The following is a 19,353-nucleotide window of genomic DNA, read 5'->3' as shown; positions in this document are numbered from 1 at the left end:
CAGTGATCACTGTCTAGCCTCCTGGAGGTGTTGTGGGACCAACTAGACGAAACACTGGTGAAAGGAGGTTCCCACCTGATGACCCCAAAGACATGTTAGTTATCACTGCTCATTAGTCTGTACAGCTAAATTAATAGTTATCATAGGACATGTTAAGCTTAGGGAGCTATTCACTGAGTCTGGTCCATTTTCTGTAGCACAAGCTTTGTGTTTATCTTAAACTTGTCCCTATCATTTATACTGTGACTGAGCTGACCTATATCCCCATACTACAATCCATCACAACTTCTCTATTCTTCTCCCCGTTGTTACATGAAAAGGGACGGAAGAATTCATGCCTGTGTTCCCATGAAGGCACCAAGCAGGGTTGCTAGGAGATTGACGACATAAGGCAATTTAAGTATTCACCATGATTCATTTTTAGTTGCATAATACTGTTGCCTATCACTGTTTTTCCCACTTACTGGAATAATACTCTATGCTGACATAGAAAATAGAGGTGATGGCAGCCTGTATCTGTACAGGGGGGTAAGTGAAGAAGCCAGATAATAACTAAAACCACATAAGCTTATGACTGCTCACATTCAACGCTTTCATATCCCACTGCTGATATAAGCATGTCAGCAGACCTCCACTCAGCCCACTGACAGATAAAAGAATCTGTGTTTGTGTGGGATCAGTGTGTATGCAGACCAACACACAGATTAATATGTTGTTGTCAGGCCTTTGTTTAGATGAGGCCTCCTCAGGATTATCTTGTTCCTTACAGGCGCTTGGTCCGAGAGTCAGTGTGTGTGCATGAACTGGTGGGGTGAGGTGGGAGGGGAGAAGGTACAGAGCGGATTAAATTATATTTCTACATGATACTTGTTACACCGTGGCACAGCTGGTTCTCCAATGGAATAAAAATATTTTATAACTGCATTGAGAGTGGAAGCGGAAGACAATGAGATATTGTTGAAAGTAGAGCCCGACTGATCTATATTGGCCTATCAAAGATATATCGGTATTGGCACATATATTCTCAAATACGCGCTGATATTAATACTTTTGTTAAGAAGCAATAATGCAGTGGAAATGCTCGGGTCAAGTCAAGTTATATACGCAGCATTTTATGTATATTTTATTTACATTTTATGGATGTTTTTTATTTATAGTCATTTATTTTTATAGTTATTTTATTTAATTCCCAGTGAAATTTACCATTTCAGTGCATTGATGTCATTTTGGACAATAAAGTTTATTGTTAAACTGTAAAAAAAATCCTGCTTTCATTACATATCTTTTTCACAAAGGTTTACATATATATATGTACACATACTAAAGTGCCTCCTAATTAGATTTAATCAGGTCTGTCTCACCCTGTCTTATCTTAAATATCAAACCACCCACATGACACCTGACTGTATCACTATTTGAAAGAGGCACATAATGTATTTAATTCCTGTCTCACCCTTCACATTAAAAAGAGATGCAGAAGCCTTCGGTTTAATTTGTAAGTAAACAAAACCACCATTACTACAGTGGCATCTCACTTGTAAACCCACATACTAACACTGTAATGTATGTAAAGGATCTTTATTCTTGATTTGAAGAGAGATCCATTAGAACCTGGTGCATGTTGGAGATATATCCAACAGTTTCTTTTAAAAAAGATTATCTGAAAGACTCAAAACTCTTTGATCAAGTTTAGTATTTTAAACTGCACACCATGAACACCACAGTGACTATTCTGTGCTGTTATCAGCTGCTACAGCAATTAAGAAATTGTAAAAAGGAAAAATGTAATAGCAAAATCCACAAAGAAAGCTGGAGACTGAGCAGTCTGCCTGAATTTTCAAGTTTTCAGTGAATGATGTTTGGCATTTGACGAGGGTTAGGTCAGGAGAGTTTATTTAAGATTTGGGGAAGTTGGAAATCTTGTGTGATGCACCTTTCTTATCTTAAGTTAGGACAGGAACATTGACTTAGGAACCACTCTTCTCTGTATTGACTTTTGTCCTTAATCAGATCCTAACCCTTATTACCATTGTTACCAAACAACATTTCTGTAACATCGTTAACTCTGTTCATTGATATGCAACTTTGCCCACATGGAACCAGAAATACTAAAGGATAAAAAGTATTAAAGATTTCTATCATCATATAATGTAATCCTACAAACTGCTGCAGCATTAAAATCCACACTAACATACTATTGGCTGGATAAAAGCACAGGGATTGGTTACCCTGAAAACTCATTAGCTGCTTAAAAACACATGTAACTGGCCCTAAGCTCCTGTCCATGCCTCTGAACTACCATCAACTGTAATATCCTCCATCAGTGTTCACAGATCAACACTGACAGAAATCAAAGGGCAGCAGTCCTGCAACAAAACTCTATTTGAATGTTTATGTTCTCGTATTTTGCCGCTAAAATTATCCCCATTTCCCACAAATCCCCTTAATAGCCTTTACAACTAGAACTTGTACTTCGCCTTCCCCATTAGACCAAAGATTTAATAGAACAAGGACATGATTTATTGATCTTAAAAAGAGAAAACAGCAACTTTACGTACTGTAGATTTGCCAGTCAGTACTAAACTTACACTGTGACCAAGCATGATCTTGACAACGACGCCCTTTGTGCTCCTGGCCGCCTGAAGCCATGTCCAAAGGGACTTTATTCCCAGGAACAGTCAGTAATTTGATTTGCTGTAGAATCACAGTAATTGTAGTCAGTCATCTGCACATTAAAAAAAAAATGTTCTTTGGAATAATTCTCGTTTAAATCCGAGACAATTAAAGAGCATATAGGTGGAGGAGGAACCCTGAGTAGAACACAGGGGGCAGATGGTCCTGAGGTGTGATGGATTCCAGGTCGAGGACGGGGGCCTTTGCCGCAGCTGTAACTTAGTTGTGAGGTAAGGTATCAAAGCACAGCCGGGTGTTTGCATGTAAAGACAATCAAAGATCTCTTGGAGGGGGCAGAAGATAAAACTGGATAACAAGTGACTGGATAACAAGGTACTGGAGAGCCATATTAGAGATTACACAAGCCCCTCCCCTGGCCTGTGGGGTTGTGTGGGGTGTGAACGCTGACACCGCCATTGGTCAGTGAATCTCAGCCCCAAAATCATTCTGAAATTACAAATTACAATTTCTTCCGGACGCGATTCCAAATTCAATTTCCCTTCTAAATTACCTCGACAAAATACAACAAAGATTAAAGAAAAGTCCAAAAATGAAAAGAAATTTGTGGAGTTTTTCTAGCAAAACTTTATTTTTTCCTTCTTTCCAGCCTCATTAATCACCTCTAAACCTCCTCAGATTCATCTTGGTTGGGTTTGGAATGATGCCGTGTCCCACTTCCTCCAGCGACGCTGCTCTAGTGACCCTCGTGCTACTGTTGCTTAACCACTGAACTTAACTGCTGTCTAGTAATATATTAAAAAACAATATAATAATCGGCCACAGGGGAGTTTTATAGAACAAGTACTTCAAGCATTTTTTGCTGATTTTACATCTGTCCTTTTACTTAAGAATGACTCTGAGTGCAGGACTTTTACTTGTAGGCGAGTATTTTTACATTGTGGTGTGTTGTTACAGTTACTTAAATTAAAGATCTGAGTACTTCCTGCCACTGACTATGTTAGGTTACTGACACACTTAAAATGGAACAGAGCCATTGTTAAGAGTATTAATATCTGATGAATCGGCCGGAGCCTCACAATATTCACTGTTTATTCATTTATTTTGCATGGCTCTCTGGTCAGTTAGATGGGAGAGTTTTTGAGTTATTTCTTCTTCTCTCTCCCCACTCTTTCTCCTGAAATAGGCGGAAACAGGAATAGAAATAAGCCGCCCACCCTGAGTCTGGTTCTGTTAGAAGTTTTTTCTGCGAAAAAAAGTTTTTCTTCTCCACTGTCTCCAAGTGCTGCTCCTGATGGGAACTGTTGGGTTTCCCTCCGTAATATTGTCTTGACCTTTCTCTGCAAAGTGCCTTGAAATCATTTATGTTACGATTTGGCGCTATTTAAGGAAAGTTGAACTGAATTGAATTAAATATAATTACATTTGTCCATCCGCAGTACTGGTCGGTAATTGCTATGAATTAGCTGCACGTATACCACTGTGTGGCTAACTGTTAGAGCTTCTTACATTTGCTAACTCACATGTCTCTGGTTTGTCTTCAAACAAGAAAACACAGTGACCTAAAAACACTAACAGGTGACATTATCATATGCGTCACCATTGTCTTTGATCCATCTTTTATGTATTTCTTTACGGCATTTATTTGATATTAACCAAGATTACATTACAGCTAAAAGAATTGCATTTCATTACTGCATGGATTGTGCTAGAGAAATGAATTAGAAATACCATAATACGCTTCAATAGGATATTTCAAGAGCATGAAATGAAACTAAAGTAATTCCAGCAATTACAACAATACAAAACCACAATGTTTCCAGTTGTGCTACAGTACATATGTGTTTTCCAAAGAGAGATAATACCAGTGACATTGATGCTAACAAAAACATCTGTAGTGGAATTGCAGAACGGAGCAGAAGTCTGAGTAACTGAGCGGATAACGCAGCTCGAGGAGAAGATTGAAACGCTGCATCAAATACATCAGAGTGAGCAATACATTGACTCTGTAACAGCTAACGTACAAGGTGCCAAGACACAAAATGCTAACATTGACATTTACAAAAGACAAGTGGCTCTGAGATCCTGAAACAAAGACTTTTCGCTGCTGCTGGAGAAATTGTTGATTGAACTGATGACGTGTATCGCTCCCCCCTCACCGCACCCACTGCTCCACATCCCTCTCAGTAGATACACTCACAGGTCTGTTGCATATTGTCATTGTTCTAAGAGACACACATGTACAAACCGAAACATTGCACAACTATAGAAAATAAAACACTGTGCACAGCAGCGCGGGGACTATGAACTACGGCATTCCTTCATATGCAGTCTGTCAAAGTAAAATCAAACCTTAATCACAGCTGCCTGTGTCCTGCACACCAACGTCTGGAGAGTTCAACCAACTAACATGACAAACCTCAACCGAACTGCTTCTTAGTGGCTTCATAACGTGTTATGTGTTCTCTGATATCAGTGTACATGAGTAAGTTCAGGTTCTGGTTATTGTATGCGCCATCTTTCTTCTTCTGTTTGATTGCAGCAACACTTGATATCACATTCAGTCAAAAGATGAAATAAACATTTATGCAGAGATGAAGAGGGAGTATTTTTCACAATAAGAGACCGACCTATGATGCAGATGTAAAAAGCCGCCACCATATCCGCCTCCCTGGAGAGTCTCGAGGCGAACGGGTCGCCACGGAGCAGATAATGGGGGACAAATGAGGGGTGCGGCCACGTCTCGTTCTCCATCACTGCCATCAATGGGGAATGCCCTGTGAAGTGGAGGAAAAGGCTTAAACAATGAAGGCGCTTCCACACACACACACACATATGGCATCAGGTAAGCAGGACGCATAACTGCATAAATATACCTACAAAACAATTCATGAGCCAATATATATCATGACTCCCCCCAAGCCAGCAATCACAAACAGATGCCACAGGTGTCACCAAGAGATTGCCTTATGTCACTCTAGCAGTGAAGGGAAACCAGCAGCACATTTTGCAGCTTTCCTGACGGATGAGATGATGATGAGCAACTGAGTGAGGTCTAACTCATTTGTGCAGGTTCAAAAAACAGAAAAGGAACCCCACAGTTTTTCTTCACAGAGAGACAGTAGGAAAACACACAGGTGTAAATAATAAAATGAAGCATGGCTAAATTTAATTTAGCTGCTGACGTGTGACATAGCAAATTGTAAACCTGTAATACAGACCAAAGTGAAGAGCCAGTGTTAGCTATGTTAGCTAGTTCTACAGATTAAAAATGTGGCAGAATTAAGTTAAATTAGCAGCTAAAATTAGCTGCTCCCATTAATACTGTCTCCTCACTATAATGCTAAACAATAAACCAAGCTCACAACCTAGTTAGCCAGTTAGATATGTAGCATGCACAGCCGTTACAATAAGTAAATTAAAGATGTTACTTATGTTCTGTGTCAGATAGTTGGCATTGTTGTTGCTAACAGGTGCTAACTGGCTAAATGTGGTAGCAGCTGAGCTTATTTGTTTAAGAGGCAGGCGACATGTAATGGCCTGAAAGGTGCAATGGGGAAATGACAATAATAGGAACATTTTTTGTTGAGGTAATGGAGTCATATCTACACATCTTTCCTTCAGGAAAACATACACATGCCCTAATTTAAACATAGCTTACAGAACAACCAAAGAAAAACCACACCTGATATAGATTTTAAATCTTCCTATCCTATGCATGACATAGGGCCTACGTTATGTTACCTGCTACATCTCTGCTCTCCAACATTTTTTCACTCTGACCAATAAATAAAAAATAAAAAAATCCAATTCTGTCAGGAACACTCTCCTTCAAATTTACTGTTGGTGTCCTGGTGAGCTCACTTCAAAGCAACTGCTTCCCAATCTGAAGGTCATCTCAAAGGAACCCCTGCTTCTCCCCATGGTAATAAAAATTAAATGAGCTAAGACATGGCAACATGTTGGGCGTTATCTCTACATATATGACAACAAATTTTATGGGGAGATATATAGCTGAAATTCCTGGTGCATTATAGAAAGAGTGATAAGGTAATAGTACAGCAAGCAGCTGGGAATGCAGTGAAGCTGCTGACAGCAACAATACGACCAGAGACCGAATAACAGCCTTTAGCTGTGTGGAGCCATACGCTTAAACAGATTGCTCTTTGATGTGGAATGTGTGTGAGGGTGGATATTTGGCCCTCAAGCTGATTGCACCATTTCAATTGACAGGGCTAATGACTTGTTGTCCCATGAACCCTATACACTTGGGCTGGCTCTTTTTAGGGATAGTGGTAGAGAACAGTCTCGTATTGGTTAACAGGGGTGGGGGGTAATGAGAAGACGTGACCCGATGTCATGACAGCAATCATTGAAGAAGGAAGCTGTGGCAGTGGGAAACAACAAACAGCCCAATATCAATCAAAATTGTTGACTTCTGTTCCATATCCTGTTGCCCAATCAGTAAGCTAAGCTATAGTTGCTCTCTTTGCTAATGCAAAACATATAAAAACCGGTGATCTGTGATTAACAAAGAGTCATAACTTTAAAACATCTGAGAAGTAATGGAGGGATGCATCTTGGTTTCAACACCCTCCCTGAAAAAAATGGTGAATTAAAGTAAAGCTGTTGGCTGCTTTTAAAGTAACATTAGCTTGTCTTACAGCGTGCATTGTGTTTGAAATGAGAGCTGCAATTTCAAATAATGTTTACACACACCTCAAAGTGAACATTTACTTTTCAAAGACTAAAGAGAAAGAAAAAGAAACTGTGCTGGTTCTTCCAGCTAATAATCTGTGTCCTCCCTTAGAGAAGTGAATAGAGGTGGCAATTAGGAGTCACTTTGCTGATTCGAATTCTTTCATTCAGTTCAGGTGACGTATTCACAGTCACTGACAACAGTATGTAGCTGATAAGTAAAGCTGATATAATTATAATCAGATAATGATACAGCCACCAATATAACACATAAGAGAATCAATCAAGCTTGATACAGACTTGATTCAAGTTTTTTTTTTTTTTTTTTTTTAAAGGCATTGTTTGTTAATTACTTTAAACCTAGTTTGGCATTTCTGTACTTAAATTACTCCTTACTTATCAGCCAACATGTACCTTGATACCATCAGCAAATATCAGCGTGGACAGTCATTTCAGTTTAAAGATTCTGTGTAAACGAACTGAACATTTCTACACAACTAAATAGATTATGTCCTCATTGCATTGTCGCTAGATTATGAATACAATAAATATGAGTACATTATCTGTGTTTGTGTGCAATGAAGTGATAATTGCGAACACTGTAATTAAGGCCGCGGTACCATGAAGCTGTTTACAAGATTCTATGAAGAAAAGTAATCAACTCTTCAGGTCATACATTTGGAAAACAGATGCTGATGATAGCTTATAGCTGAAATGCTGTCGTTGCTTGCCCCACATTAAATAATAAGACTATTTTCCTGTGAGTGCCGGCATCTTGTTCATACATTTGGAGAACCTGTTGGATATAGAGAAAGTTTGTAGTCCAGCGCTTTTAAATAAGACTGAACTGACAGAGCAGGCTCAGAACTTTCACTGATGCAAAGTGGATATAACACTTTAAATACACATATTTATGAAATGCAGCATCCACCATGTCCAAGCTGTGTACAATATGATCCACCATACAATCTATCAACTTGATAGACAAACAGCGCCAAACAGCCCTATCACTGGACAGAACATTATTAGATATTGGTTGATTACTATATCTGCACATGCAACTGCAATTTGATTAATGTGTGGTGAATGTCAGAGAGGTTAAGGTCTTATATCCACTATTAGTCTGAGACAAGATGCAATCTCCAGTCTGTGGTGTGAAAGTAACATGCACTCCTCCACCAGCCTGACCTCCACATCCTTTGTTTTCGCTTCACTGCACAAAGAACACAATTCAATCTGTGTCATCACAGAACATTACACTTATACAAGAAAATGGAATTTCTGTGATTGCTGGCTTCTGCAGAAGATTAACCTAAACTGGGTTGCTGGTATGAATTTGTATGAAGAAGCAGTTGAAGTAGTTTTAAGAGTAAGCAAAAATAGAAAGGGATGAAAATTGCAAACTTTCTTTGTAGGCAGTGAAATAAGTTTTAATGTGAGTCATATTGTGTAAGTGAGTTGAAATACTTAGAGACAAACATAAGTGCATATAGCCTATAAGCCAAACCGCATTGCTTCATAAATATCCGGAAATGTGCATGTGACTTGACCTGTGATTACAGAAAATGTATGTAATGAAAAATGTATGAAATGGAACTGGTTCAGACCATTAACTTAAAAAACTACAACATATATATGAAAGTCCTTAGAAATATTACTTATTCAAGTAATAATAATTATTCAAGTAATCAACTTAAATGTGATGATTGTATTTTCTTTGGCGCCAAGCACCCAAAATATCATTCACTGCAGATTTAGAGGAGCTATTTGTAAGTTTTGCTATTGCTACATCGCCAGTGTTAGCATTAACAGCTGTTTACTTAACAGTCTTGCCAATAGCTTCAGTCATTGTGTATTTTACAATACAAGAGGTTATAATAAGCCCTCAGAGCAGTGCTACTTCTTCAGGGCAGATTGGACGTTACAGAGACTCAGGATCGGTAAGTGGCGAGACGGGCCTGCCGGGCTGGAGCTAGCAGGTAAGCAGGCGAACTCAACTTTGTCAACTTTTTTTCCCCAGTACAGCGCAGGCGCGTGCTCCAGTGAATTGAATCCTTACAGTACCATGCTTGTTTAACTTAATGTCTACAGTCTGTAGATAAAGACGATGAATCAAATCCATAACACCAGCTCATGAAGCATGTACCACACAACAACCTTTGTAGTCAGGGCTCACTAACAAGGTATTCAAAAGCAAAACTGCCACCACATCAGATCCACACATGCAAACAACAACAGCAGACCATGTCACCAGATAAATCTGAGGAGTCATCAGATGATTAATCAGAGAAGAAAGAAGAAAAAACAAAGTTCTGGTTCACTAATCTGTTTTCAGTTTTTAAGACTTGTTCTCTAATCTTTGATTTTTGGTGAGATATTTGATTATTTCAACATTTATGGAAATTAAACCATGTGAGAAGTTTAGAGGGATAAAATCACAATTTGCTGGATTGTAAACAACTCACACATCTGAAATCTGACCCATATCAAACACTGCTTTTTATAAGATGTCAGAAGCCAAAACGTTGAAATGTACTTAATTACTTTGAGTGAAAGCAAAGAGGGTGTTTCTTTAAAACCTAATATCAAACAGGTAAAAGACTAACTAAGCCACCACAGCCACACAAAAGACTATTAAAATGAATAATAAACTCTGTGTCAATGTCAAAACTTCTCTCTCAACAACTAATCGCCCAACTGTCTCACTGTTCATGACTGAGCACCAGTGTTTGCTAACATTAGATACTGGTAATGAAATTACAAGCTAACGTTGGAAATGAATGGGCGCTGTCTGCTAGCTATCGTCAGTTAGCTAAACTGTAACTTGACGCAAAAGTTAGAAACAACATAACATCAGCGTTCGTCTGTAGATACTTCACACAGTCTAATTCAGAAACAGTGGGTAAGACAATAAAGTGTATGACGCCAACTGAGTAGTTTGCTAATGCCACTTACATTTTGAATCACTGTCGTACGGGGACACGGACGCAACGCGAGCAACTGGCGCGAGCAAGGAAAGTAGACAAGATTTAACGTGAGGGGTTAGGAAATGGTACGGTCCACTTAAGGGGTGTCTGAAATCGTATCACAGGATTGTTCCAAGCTGGAATATAGGAAATATATTGTAATAGTTTTAATTACAGGTTAGAAAAATATATAGATGTTGCAAACCCCACGGATTGTTGTTTTTGCCTCTTTTTTTGGGGGGGGGGGGTCCATATCTTAATCGGCCCCAATACCCCCCGTAATTCAAACCCTGCATATGGTCTCATATACCTGAATTACTGACAAGAAAGTGAGTTCATAGGCAAAGGTCATTATTATAATTTGTTTGTTTTTGTTTCGTTTTGTTCAAATTCATAACACTGACAGATTATCGTTATAAAATTGCTTGTTATTATTATAGCCTGTTACATATTCTCTCCTTTTAGCTTTGCTTTTTATCTCAACCAAGAGAGAGAAATGTCTGGCTCTTTAGCTTATAAGTGCTCTGTTGTGCTCCTGGGTAATAATTCTCTGTTGGGATATCACTACAAGTTCCAAACACTAACAGATAAACCACAACCAAACTTATTCCCAGCCCTGCTTAGAAAGTCATATTGTACAGGCAGTATTTATGGAGAAGAGGAATTACCTACAGCAACAGGGTCCATCTTGATAGAATTAAGATGTTATTGATCGAGTCTTAAGTATGAGCCGTGAAATCCTGTGCATCCAGGATCACAAGACCAACTCACTTCATTCTTTCAGTTCATTTAATTGTGTGCAGCTGATTTCGGTTGAATTCAAGGCTCCACTTTTAAGTCCGATCAAAGTTAATCCACAGATAGACAATTATTCAATGATTGTGCTTTCCCCCGGAGCCACCTGATCTCTAACTAGGTCAGTCCATGCTCTTTTGTCTAAATTAAGTGCTTAACATTGGCTGTAAGAACAAAACATTTTAAGCCACTTTCTTAAAATGATATTTTTATTTTTCTATCTTAGATGACCTCTTCTTTATCCAGAAGACATTCATTGTCACATTAAGAAATTGCACGTGTTCCCTGCCTCTTTCTAACATGTATGTTAAGAGTTATTTTATCCTCTAATTTAGAAAACTTCATAGTCTGTCCTCTCTTTCATATAAAGCAAAGGCTTTCGGCTTATAAGACTTTCCTCCTCAGTTTACCCATGCAGAGCAAAAAGCACCACATGCTGAGGATTTGCTGCCTGCACAGTGATGCAGCAGGTACCTACAGAAATTAATCTTGTTAATCACAACCTCTAACAGAGGAGCACTATGATACGGATAATTACAATTACCGGTAAGTGCTTAAATCACCAGTGCGGTCAAAATACATTACAATAGGACCCATTTTCTGCCTGTGCAGTTAACATGAATCACCACATGTCCTCAGGGGATATTACTCTTACAGATCCGATGATGAATCCTCATTGTGTTGATAAAGCTTTTGCCAGTTTATCTGTTTTATGACAATAATTAAAGCGCCAACCTTTAGGGCATTTTTTGGTGAAAAATGTTTTTTCATATGCGCTAAAAAATCACAGTACAGGAGATTATTATGTGACTTGGTTATTAGTCATGTGTGTGTTAGTGAATAATGTCTGTCACTCAGCTAACTGTGTAACTGTCTACAGACCAGTACATGACAGCTTATGCTAATAACACTTGAACATTGTTTTTCCAAGGAGGATTATATTCAAAGATCCCCTCTGATGAAAATCAAGACATCATACATCACAAACCTAAGGAACCAATCCTATGGCTAAATAAACCTGAACCCCTAAAACCTTGTCAGTGCAGAGCGCGAGAATCTGCGTTAGCACAATCGCCAACACTGTGTGTGCCATTGCCAAGCTAACAAGCTAACAAACAACAAATAAAAGATGCGCTACTACTGCTGCGCTAACTGTTCTCGTCCGTCTGCTAGTCTCTGATTTTGCTGCACGACAGACTCCTCATCTGAGTCTGGATCTGACTGAGGGTCAAACATGTGGTTGAGTCTGTCTGATGTTTCCTGCTGCAGGGCACAAGGTCTGATCCAGATCTCTCAATTAGGAAGTGAGAGTAGAAGTGCCTCCAGCCCCTGTCTTCCTTTTATTCACTTTTGATGTGTGAAAACCATGTTAAACAAAATATTAAAACATGTCTTGAGAGGAACTTTAAATATATATTTAAATATTTCAGGGTTTTTTGGTTTTTTCTATTATTTCGATGTAATTTTTTTGCTGTATGAAGATTGTGGCACCTCAAATCCAAGTAGCATGTTCTCATCATGTGTTGATTTTTAGCTGCAAAGCTTTGTAAGTCATGAATAATTTTTTTTTTTTTTTAAATCTAAGTATGAATGCATTTGGAGCATTTCTGTGTGTGACTTAATGCAGCAGAACAATCTACAAAAACAACACTGAGTCAGTTTATCAGAGCTGGACATTAAATATGACCAGGAACAGAACAGACTGAAAACACTTAATAAAGCTGAGAGGAAATGTAGATTTGGGTAGTAATTCACAGTTAATCTGTCATATTACAATTACATTGTCAATCATCATTTTTCAGCGCAAACTGTCGCTTTTTTGATCTTTTAATGGTCGTCCTTTCTTCCAGACAGACACTGTTTTTCTGATTAAAAATGAACAGGCAAAGGCTTGAAATGCACTCCACTAATCAAGTAGAGAGTAAGTCAAGAGTGAGCAGCATGTCCTCTCTTATGAATGTAAAACTGCTTGTTGCAGGGAGAGCACTCACTCCCATGAGAAAACCATGAAAAGGAACCTTTTCTATCAATACGATGCTGTATCGATTCCCTTAATTATTCCTGATCAATTTTCTGTGTGGGCAAAAAGGTAGGTCATCAAGGGTTTCGAATGTCAACCCAACTGTTTTATGATCTCTGAATCTAACCACAAAGTATAAACGGACCCTCAGTAGTGGACTCTATATAGACAGATCTTTCAGTATATTGCCAGACTATCCAGCCTTACTTGAAATGACCATTTTACAGACATTACAATGAGACCGGTCGTCATCTTTCTTTATGAAATGTCACTGTGTGTGACAAAGCTTTTCACTTTGTCGTGCAAAACACCGCGAACCGCTCAGCATACATTCTTATGAATACTCTCAGATACCGCCACCTCCTGGCATCTGATCCAGCGTTCATCGAGTGACGGTGCCAAGAGAAAGTTTGTAAACCAATTGAATTACCTGTTTTTCTGCTTAACCAGTCATAAAATGTGTCACAAGCATAGGGAAGATAATTTTGCATTTTTATGGCACAGTTCAATTAAATATTCACAGTACTGGTGGAAGAAAAAATAAGTAAACCCTTGGATTTTATTACTGGTTGAACCTCCTTTGGCATCAATAACCTCACATAAGCGCCTCCAGTAGCTGCTGATCAGACCTGCACAACATTCAAGAGGAATTTGTTCTGTTCTTCCTACAGAACTGCTTCATCTCTATTGGATTAAGGTCTGGGCTCCGACTCCAAAAGGCCGTTTTTCTGTTTAAGTCATTCTGTAGTACATTTACTCCAATGACGTTTTCATGTTGGTATGCAGTGCTTTTTTTACACTTTACATATTGATGCATGTTCTTCCCCAACAATTCGACCTTAGTCGTATCAGTCCACGTAAAAGAAAACATTTTCTGTGTTGGGGAGTTTCAATGTGCTTTTCTGCAGTGATTGTCTTTTTCAGAGCAGCGACTTCATCTGTGGACACCATGCTACATTCAACCATGCACCATTTGTGTATGGTCGACTTATAAACATAGATGTTATCAGTTCCAATGCTTTTTCTAAGACTTCAGCTCTTACCCTGGGGTTCAGTTTTCTGAGTTACACTTTCAGAGTCAGCTGGCCACCCACTTCAGGGGAGACTAGCCACGGAACCAAATCATCTCCCTTCATCGACCATTTGTCTCTTCAGTATGGACAGGAACAATACAATGCTTTGTGTGTCTTCGAAGACGCTCAATCACCCAGGTCATGGTATCCCTAAGAGCTGTGCAAGGCTAAAGGACTCGCTCAAGGTTCTTGAAGACGTTTCTCCTCATCTGAAAAGTTTCTACGTCAAGTCAAGTACAGCTCTTAGAGAATGCTTTGTGAGATATTCGTTGAAACAGATTGTGTTTGCTCATAATTGTAAGATACATAATCTTGGATGAAGATTTTACCACATTTTCAGTCAAATGTGTACATTAATGCAGGTAACGGTAAAGGGCTCACTTGCCACTATATTTAAGGATATTAAGAGTCCAGAGTCTGAGTGTTTATTGTTGTAACCGTGACAACCAAGGTCAAGTATGTGTACCACCAAAAGGGGCACTATTTCAGGAGACACTGCTAAGGTTTTCTGCCTGGGACCTGTTAGCTTTAGTCTGTGTTTCAGAACAGTACAATCACAAAGCTAACGTTAACTCATCTACCCAGCTAGCTGCAGCTAGAGCTACAGCTTATTTAGTTGGCAAAATTGACGGTCACTGGCTAGAAATGCGACCGTCAATTATATTTTCTCAGTTAATCCAATCAATCACCCAACACAGAGCATGAAGGTTAAAAAGGAACAGGTAAATAGATTATAAATTCTGTCATTTCAAGGATGCTTTATCTCAAAAGAGGCTTTGATTTCTTTCAGAACGAGTGTCGTCACAGGAGATTATGTTAATGCCGAAAAAGAATGAGACAAAGGTTACAACACAGATCTGAACATGGTCAAAGAAAAGAAGGAAAATCCAGGTTTTGTTTCCTTTTCTGTGCAGCTAAGAAGTCAGAATGTCTTTCAAAGAGAGGGCTGCTTTTTCCACAGTGGATTTTATAAGTCCGGTTAGGAGACTAAACACATTAGACTGCCATGGTCCATAACATGACGGTGTAATGTGGCTGGAAACGAGGGCCTGAACCTGATGCAGGGGCAACATCTAACACTTTGGAGCAGCGCTGCCTACAGCGCTCGATCAAACATCTGAAGGGGGATCAGTTTCTCTGATATCTGCATATACGGATGTGACCTGGAATACAAAACACTCCCTACATCAAAGAGTACGCATCACATATTCAATACGTTGGGAAAGTCTGGGGTGTTTGTGGTGAGAGCTGAACTGAACAGAGCAGCACACACAGGAAACACAGCTGAATGGTCACAATTTAACAGAAATGGAGAAGAAACAAAGAGAGAAATCTCAATACATTCACGATAACATCTAGAACCTACCTGGGTCATTATTCCTGGAGTGATGATTACAAAACTGAATATGGAGAAAACAAAACTATTTTCCCACCTTACGCCCCTGCAGCTGTAAAATGAGAGCTTGAGTCATTAATAATTAAATTTTATTTGATCTTTCCTCATACTCATGCAGTTTGATCGGTGTGGTCAAACAGCGTTGAGAAGGTTTATGGGAAAATTTTACTGAATCTCAAAATGAACTGATTTTTTTTTTTAAAAACTGTGATAAAATATGACGATGGAAAAACAAGGAAGGTGATGCGAAATCGCACATTTTTGCAGGTGAGGTTGAAAACAACGCAGCAGACATTTAACACCTCAGCTAGAAGTTCACACACGTGTGAGAAAAAATCTTTAAAAAAAAACATCTTTAGTAGGATCCAATTGGACCGGGGCCACAAACAGGGGCACGTAAAAAAGTGTTAACAGTTAGACTAACACATGTCTTTGGTCTATTCATGAGATTTGCTGACAATAACAAAAAATATAGAAAATCAGCATCTTCATTCTCCAGCACAGACATATGTTTATCTGAGTCTTTAAAGTCAAACTTGTTACACAGCTGCGTGCGACTCCTGCCGAAGCCTCTCTCTAATCTCTTGTACCCAATCCAACTTTTCCAACTTTCTAAAATTAATTTATCATTATCTTATTGTATCTGTGTCACATCCGGTCACGTCTGTCAATATAATTCAATTTGACTACTTTTAAATGGATTCAGAAGGATTCAGTATTCCTCCAAATTTTTTTTTTTTTTCTTGGCAGAACAGAAAAGGCTTTTAAATTTAATCCAGCTGGTTTTTCTCCGGGATGAAATTTACACACAAAGATATTTGAGAGTTAAATGAATCAAAAAGGGAAGTATTTAAATACAGACTTTATTTTTGGTTTGTTTGGCTACTCTATCACTTGACTTAATTATAAAGTCAAGTCATCACCTGCTCTGACTTAATTATGTGCTAACAATCCACTTCAAAGCAGTTCTCCTCCAACTTCGATGCACTTCGCTTGGATTGTCTTTTCACACAGAAACATTTGGCATTTTGCCAATGAGTCAAACAGCGACCACAAACTTCTGAAATCACTCAAAAGGTTAAAGGAAATTAAGCTGGTGAAACTCTAATATCGGTTAAGTTAAGTTAATTACATGAGCGTCTGAATTATGACGAGAAAGGCAATTCTTAATGAACTTAAAGTGCCTTCACATTTGCATTTTACTTGTTTGGGGGATGCCCGGTGACCATGAGACCATATATCTTCATATTAAATTTCACTTTGTGCTTTGTACTATCATGTTGTTATTTATATTTCAGGATGAACCGATAAGTAGTTCAATGATCATTATGTGGGTTATCAGGGTAAGTGTGAAACAAGCCATTAAACCATGTTTAAGCACCAACCCGTGTCTGGTTGCTGCAGGTTATTCATACACGTCTTGGCCTTGACGTCATGCTTTGGGAAATTAAAACCTAAAACCTAAAACTGTTCTGTTTCTGTACATATATTCATCACGTTTCATTTTGCTGCAGCCAAACCGTGATGATATTTGACATTTCATGCTTCAAACTGACCTGGGAAGCACTTGGAAATGTTTCCACGGCACAAGCAGCTGATTCAAACAGATCCCAGAAAGATTTTTCGCAAATGAACAACAATAACTTTTCAGCTGCTTTCAGCCTTTTTCCAACACAAGATTCAAAGATTCCTACTTGCTGTCCTTCTACTTACTAACTGAGCTTCTGTAGTTGTAGTTCTTTGTGTGCTGGCAGTATTTATATAAATCATGTGGAGCTTCTCTCGTCTGGATATTTGCAAGTGGACAATGGTTTGCAAAGTTTAAGTGGGACAATTTTTTTCGAGAGTGCGGTGAATTACAACCCCAATGCCTGACTTTAAGGAAAATTTCATGCACATATTTGCATGAAATTGACAGTTTTTATATTAAATCTTTAAATCTGACGGCGCAGTTTAAATATCCAAACCTATTTTCACCACAAATCCCCGTGTTTCAAGTACATGTCTCCCTCTTTTCTGCTTTCAAACTACGCTCTCTTTTTCGAGAGCGTTTTAAACAAAATGTTTTCAAAGGAAGAAACTGTCTGAAGACACAGTTTTTACTGCACTGGCAGATTTATTATAAGAAAATGAGGTTGAAATTTCCTCATATCATTCAAAATGGTAATGTTTCTGTTTCTCACACTACTATTACATATAATACAGATTATAAAATCAATAACTTTTAATGCAGGTCATGCAGTACACTCTGAAAGTGTATCTCAGATGTATTTCTGTGTTAGGACTGTTTACATCTCTTACCACAAAATACTGAATTAAAATACATAAAGTGTGTAAAGAGTTTAAAACTGAAATATCCCTCTAGTCATCAAAAATCTATATTTATCTCAGGAACACTGTGTTTTGTTGCCGTAGCTTTTACTGATCTTCAATTCAACCTTTTGATTTGTTAGATGAATCCAGATCAGCAAAAATACAAACATACTTTGCATAGTTTTACGAGGTTTATACAACATGACCTCTCCTGGTTGATGAGAATTGCCTTTCAACACGATTTCGAACTGATCACCTGATTTAATTACCTGCTACAGAAAATGACATATAATTACACGTGTTTCTGCTCCCACTTACCATAGCTGCATTTACATGGACTCTATATCTGGGATTGGTGTTGATGTTGCTCTTACACGACACTGCTGTTGGGTTTCTGGAGTTTTCAACAATTTATTAATGAGGGGTTTAACAGGGAGTTAGACCTGTTGCCCCCAAACATAACTGACAACACTCTGTAGGATAAAATATGAGGCTAGACTGTAATTTGTTTTGCAAACAAATATATAGCCCATGTGACATATATAAACTTGAAATACTTGGTTTCGTAACAATGCTTTATGCTCATTTCTGTATTTTGTTTTATAAACCACCTCGTTGCAAAGGGAAGTGTCATCTTTTTTCTTACTTACATACTGGATTACATTTATTATTGGATTATTAGGTTTTCATATGGTCAATAAAAATTAAACAAAATACATATCTTATGAATGTGCCATGTTATCAGTATTTTTACACATGCAGCTGGGAGCTCTGTGGGACCCCAAGTAGGAAACTCAGCTGAGAAAATCACACCTTGTTTGTTACATGTGCATCAAAATATTATATATATTTCTTCTAATACATTATGAAATAAACGTGCTGGCAGTATTTAATTGAACGATCTTATTTTATTTTATGTTAATTATCTACTATCGATTTTGGACACTAGACAATGGGAAAACAGCATTTACATGTTTTTAATATAATAAAGGTTTATCTAACAAAACGAAGCAGCAAAATAACGGGGACACATTTTAAATATTCAAATATTTGACTTTAAGGTAAATGTCGTGCACAAAATCGAATAAAATTACCATTATTTTTTTTTTTAAAGAGAAAAGTCCTCCTACTTAATGAAGCCACAACAACATCGTTCAGTTTCAGCAGGGAGATCATTCAAACATTAAGACGTGTCATGTTCACACATGTTGATGTTAACATTATTAACATTTACGTGTTAAGTGTATGAACTGTTCTCACTGTGGGAGGAAGACACGAGACAATAAATACTAGGGGGTTTGGTTCATCACTCACCCTTTGGTCATCGGTCACCGGGCATCACGAGCACGAGTTTAACCGCCACAAATAAACTGTTCCGATGTCAGAAGAAGAAGAAGAACAAGAAGGAGAAGAAGAAAAGAAAAAAGCTGCAGGGAAAAAGTCACTTCGCGTCCTGATGAT

At 38.3% G+C, this 19,353-nt stretch overlaps 1 protein-coding gene across 1 annotated transcript in view; it reads right to left on the bottom strand.

Annotated features, from left to right (window-relative positions):
• The window catches only part of opn5 (opsin 5), a 42,719-nt gene extending 37,325 nt beyond the window's left edge, over positions 1 to 5,394 (bottom strand). Inside the window, exon 1 of the mRNA XM_023415202.2 lies at positions 5,262 to 5,394. Within this exon, the coding sequence (XP_023270970.1) occupies positions 5,262 to 5,394 (133 nt within the window). The remainder of the gene's footprint in view (positions 1 to 5,261) is intronic.
• Between the last annotated feature and the right edge of the window lie 13,959 nt (positions 5,395 to 19,353).

This window comes from Seriola lalandi, unplaced genomic scaffold, assembly GCF_002814215.2.
Source record: "Seriola lalandi dorsalis isolate HSWRI2012SDOR001 ecotype SW California unplaced genomic scaffold, Sedor1 jcf7180002054544, whole genome shotgun sequence".
NCBI lineage: Eukaryota > Metazoa > Chordata > Actinopteri > Carangiformes > Carangidae > Seriola > Seriola lalandi.
Note: the sequence above shows the minus strand (reverse complement) of the source record. Positions and strands in the feature narration are given on the sequence as shown.